Source organism: Megascapheus bottae, unplaced genomic scaffold (genome assembly GCF_031878675.1).
Source record: "Megascapheus bottae isolate mThoBot1 unplaced genomic scaffold, mThoBot2.hap1 HAP1_SCAFFOLD_65, whole genome shotgun sequence".
NCBI lineage: Eukaryota > Metazoa > Chordata > Mammalia > Rodentia > Geomyidae > Megascapheus > Megascapheus bottae.
The window spans coordinates 949,537-954,682 of record NW_028327756.1 but is presented as its reverse complement, the minus strand read 5'-3'; the positions used below and the strand labels follow the sequence as shown (position 1 = coordinate 954,682).

At 45.6% G+C, this 5,146-nt stretch overlaps 1 protein-coding gene across 1 annotated transcript; it reads right to left on the bottom strand.

The window, feature by feature from the left end:
- Positions 1–790: 790 nt before the first annotated feature.
- On the bottom strand, positions 791–4,677 carry LOC150039246 (ubl carboxyl-terminal hydrolase 18-like). Its single transcript, XM_090327914.1, has 4 exons — positions 4,520–4,677; positions 3,265–3,396; positions 2,514–2,563; positions 791–860 (listed from the first exon to the last, which is right to left on the bottom strand). Exons 1-4 carry the CDS (start codon positions 4,643–4,645, stop codon positions 854–856), a joined length of 315 nt encoding a protein of 104 aa, XP_090184040.1. The 5' UTR covers positions 4,646–4,677; the 3' UTR covers positions 791–853.
- Between the last annotated feature and the right edge of the window lie 469 nt (positions 4,678–5,146).

Sequence of the window (5,146 nt, the reverse complement as noted above, 5' to 3'; positions counted from 1 at the left end):
AGAATGGGGGCCTAGCTGAAAGAAATTGTTCACCTGGGTCACAGCACTAGGCCTTGCACCCAGGAGTTAGGTGCTGTCCTATAGCCTTGCATACTACCACTTCAACTCCACTTCAAGCTTTTTGTTTCTGTTGTCAGCTGAAAGTCTGTCTCGTGGATTTTTCTACCCTATCTGGCTTTGAACTATCTCAGTTTCCTCAGTAGCTAGGATTACAAGCATGAGCCAGATGCCCTGCACAAGCCTCACCACTCACAAGATTATGCCCCACAACCCTGCTGTACAAGGGACCAGGCTCCTGACACATGACCTTGAGAGACAACCCTCCTCCAAATCACATCAGCAATCACCCGTCATTATAACTTAAGATATAAATTATTATGTAATTGTTTAAATTATTTTTTCTTCATTATAGAATCTCCTAGAAGACTTAGCAGATCCCAGGACAGAAAAGGAAAAGAATGAGTCAGTCTCTGAAAGTCTGAAGTATTTCCATTAGCCTTCACTCTTCGTATAAACCAGAAGATATGCAGTTTCCCACCTAAAAAAGAGAGATTTATCAGCATAGTAAAATTAAACATCTGTGGTGAAAGGACAACAGGAATGAGGGTCAGCAAGCTTCCAGGCTAGCGGAGCAAGTCTTCATCCAATCAACTACCACCCATCTCATCAAGGGAGAGAAAACAGTAACTTGGGAAGGTCACTTCTACGCTCTTGTGAGTTGGCAAATGTTCATCTACCCATCAACTACCATCCATCTCATCAAGGAGAGAATAGTGACCTGGAATAGTCACTTCTACGCTCTTGTTAGCACAAATCACAGCCAGCCTGATGCTAGATGGCTCACACCTGAGGATCACAGCCTGGACAGAAAAATGTGTGAGACTCTAATTTGCAATAAACTACTCAGAAAAAGCCAGAAGTAGCACTGTTTCAAGTGGTAGAGCTCTAGTCTTGAGGACAAAGAATCCCAGGGATAGCACCCAGACCCTGTGTTCAAGACCCATGACAAGCAAATTAAATAAATAAGATAAAATAAGGGGCCTGGAGTGTGGCCTAGTGGCAGAGTGCTTCCTTAGCATGCATAAAGCCCTGAGTTCCATTCCTGGTACCACATACACAGAAAAATCTGAAAGTAGTGCCGTGGCTCAAGTGGTAGAGCACCAGCCTTGAAAAAGTGCAAGGGCAGTGCCCAGGCCCTAAGTTCAAGACCCTAATCTGTCAAAAATAAACAAATACATAAATAACATAAAATAATAAATCAGGGACAGGCAAATTATGAGAGTGGGAGTATAAGCCAACTCCAACCTTGTTTTTGGAAAACAACTTTTATTGGAATGCAGCCAATTATATTCATTCACTCATTCATGTACTGTCTATGGCATCCGATGTGTTACAAAGTCGAAGGGAGTAACAGCTACAAAAACTGTGCCCCACAAACTCTGAAGTTCTTTCTCTCTAGCCATGGTCATGTAAAGTGTGCTAACCCCTGTTCTAGATCACAGAGGAGTCAATAAGCCAAAATTGGCTAAGAACAGGCACCTAAGAGAAATGCTCAGGATAAATGAAAGAAAAACAGGAAAAGTAGGTTAAAGGAGAGCATCAAACATAAACACCATTTAATCCACTAATTTTTAATTAATCAAGCCTCTTTCTGTGGTTGAGTATGCCCTCCAGTACCACCTCCAGTGCCACCATGGGCACATATAAAAACCTCTCTGCCTTAACTTTCTTCAGCTTTTCTTCTAGTTTCACCTCCGTAGCCATTAAAAGTATGTCTTCATGCGTACTGACTGCATGCCGCTAGGACAGACTGGGAAAGATGAGAAGACTGGTCCTGTCCCTTGGTCTGCTAGGCACCATGACTCATACTTGTAATCCTAGTTATTCAGGAAGCTTGGACCTAAGGATTTATGTTCAAAGCCAGCAGAGCAGGAAAGTCTTTAATGCCTTTATCTCCTATTTCCCACCCAAAACAGGACATGTGGTAGGGAGCTAGCATGAGCAAAAAAGCTCAGGGACAATGCCCACGACTGGACTTGAAACCTCAGAACCAGCACCAAAAATTAAAAAAAAAGAGTACATGCTCTAATGGGGTGGGGGGAGTCATATAAGCAAAAAAAAACTTTTTGGAAGTAATAAAGGAGGCATGCTCAAGAAGCAATGAGAGCAAATAAGATTTCCTACCAATCTGCTTGAGTGTATCATAAAGGCTTTGCACAGTAGAGAAGACCATGATTATGAAAGCACAAGGAGGCGTTTGCTCAGATGTTAAATTAGGATCAGGTAATAAGAGGCCAGAAACCACATGGGCATAGTTACAGAAGATACTTCTACCTGAGCACTACTGAGGCCTTCATTCTCAGAGAAGTATGGTGTATGGGATGAGTGTTGAAAGATGGACAGAATGGTTTAGTAACTAGGGAATGCTCAGAAGAAAGGCAATAATTCATCCATGCATCTTTCATAAAGCTCTGAGAACCCAACGCACCCTGTCACGCATGTGCTTCTCTTACCAGCGGTAGTAATTACTTCCGTACGTGCACTGGATGTCTTCCCAGGACACCTGGAAGAACACACACAGATGACAGCAGCAGCTATTTGGTAGCTAGGAAGTGTTCAGGGAATACAGGGCTCAGTAATCTGCCCATTAGACTCCTATAAAGAAGCCCACTGTGATGACAGCTGGTGACACAATGCCCTGTATAACAATGCCCTCTATAATGTCCTCACTCATCTTTAAACTCTTACACTTATGCCCCCAGAGTTTTATCTTGCATCTTTCTAATTTCTGGTTTCATAAGTTTCCTACCGAGCAAAAAACATCAAGGCACTGGACCCACAGGGCCAGAAACCTAAACACTGAAGCAAGCAGACTCTTAGAAAGCAGTAAACCAGCTGGGCACTGGTGGCTCAGGCCTGTAATCCTATCTACTCAGGAGCCTCTGGTTCAAAGCCAACCCAAGCAGGAAAGTCATTTGGGACTCCAACACACTACTCAGAAGAAGCTGGAAATGGCACTGTGGCTCAAGTGCTACCATGCTACCCTTGAACACAAACAAGTTTAGGGATAGCACCCAGGCCCTGAGTTCAAGCCCCAGGACTAGAAAAAAAGCATTAAATCTAGATAGAGGAACAGCTTTGAACCACAGAACTCCCCAGCTCCTACACACAAAATAGAAGGCCATACTGTGTCTTCAACTCTGCTGAGGCTTTATTAGCAATGGCTAATTCAGAACAAGAGAACATGTGGATGGTAAGTCTCACCCAGTCAATATTGGAGTCGTTGAAGCAGAACCATTTTCCATCCACTGCATTCTGGATATAAGCACAATAGTGACCAAAGTCGGCCATCCCGACATGGGCGATCACAGCAAAGAGTTCATACTGCCCTTCAGGCTGGAAGAAGACAAGGCTCTCAGTGATTTATCCCGCCTTCCGCAGCCCTAGTCTTGAAGGAAGCATGTTTTGCCATGCATTTGTTACTGCTCTGTGCTAGGCACTGGTACTTCAAAGGTACTAGAGAAAAGTCCTTGACCTGGAGAATCTCATAGCTACTTAAAAGGAAACATTATAAACCAGAACTGTAATGGCTTGCTTTATATTGGATACATGTTTACAGTAAGTAGGGATGGTCAATCTTTGTCCCCTGAGAAAAGTGGAAACCCCCAGGAAAAGACCTGTTTTAACACCCAAGAAAAGAAGGGTGGATAACAATGGCAGACCAGTTATCCAAAGGGAATTTGTTTTGTTTTGGTTTGGGTTTGGTTTTGTTTGGGGAAGGACTTAAGGAGGGGATTTTGGAACCTTTGTTTTATCTTGGTTTCTTCTTTTTTTGCCACTCCTGGGTTTGAACTCAGGGCCTGAGCACTGTCCTTGGGTTTTCTCAAGGCTAAAGCTCTACCACTTGAGCCACAGCACCACTACCAGCCTTTTCTATGGAGGTGGAACCAAGGAATCAAACCAGGGTCGTCGTCATAATAGGCCAGCACGCCACCACTAGACCACACTTCTGGCCCCTTTTTTTCTGTTCTTGTGAGACAAGGTCTTACCATGTCACCCAAGCTGGCCTTGAACCAATGATCCTCTGGCCTGTGTGTCCCCACTGCAAAGACTACAGGCAGTGCCACTATACTTGGTAAAATAGATAAATAAATGCACTGCCTGAAATACACCTTCGTTCCTGTGACTCTCAACAACCTGAGGACCACCTGTCTTCCTCAGTACTCCCCTGGCCTGGCCAGCAAACAGCATCCATTCTCAGATGAGAGCGATGCTCAGAGGAGGCAGACCTCACTGCCTGAGATGCTGCCCTTCCTCAGCCAGTGTGCAGCCAGCATAGCTGCTCACCTCACCCCACAGTGGAAGCCAGCAAGAGACCCAATCACTGGCCTTGGCTGGTAAGAACCTGGACCTGGAGAATTCTCGAGTAGGTGCCATCTAACAGCTGAGGGGTTAGAGCAGCTGAGCCTGAAGGAAGTCCTGTCTGTGAGATGGATCCAGAAGTGTGGGAATACCTCACCTGCTCCGTGGCCTCACTGAGGTCTTGTTGCTCAGTCAGGAGAACATGACTGAGATCCAAGGTCTGGGGGAAATACAAGGAGTGGCAGATTTTCTCAGTCTGTGAATTTCTAATGGAGAATCGCATAAGGTGAATGGTCAAAGTTTGGGGCAAATGCATCATCTTCCAAGACCTGCAAAAGCAAAGATCACTGTGAAATGTCAAGGCTGGTGGTTTATTCTTCTCCCAAGGAAGACGTGTGTAAGAGACACACTGCAGGGCTAAATGCTCCCACCGGGGAATCTGTTCAGCTCCTCCAAGTCTCAAGTGACACCTGACTGTCACAGCTCTACAGATCTCAGACAAAAGCCATGAGCGTCCCAGGGCCGCAAACAGGCCCTTGAAACCCTAGGAGTAGGCGTCTGTCATAGGGAGCTGGTCTAAAACTGGAGAGAAAACCTCCCACCCCACCACCACCACCTGGCCCCGCACTCTCCCTGCCCTTCAGGTCTCAGTGAAGCTACATCGAAAGCCCAGGGATCCTGGCACCACCTGGACCCCACCCCACCACGAAATCTGAAGGGCACTGAAGGTGTCTGGGAAGCCTTGGCCAGGAAATCCACAGGGGAAGTATTTGAATCTGAAGTG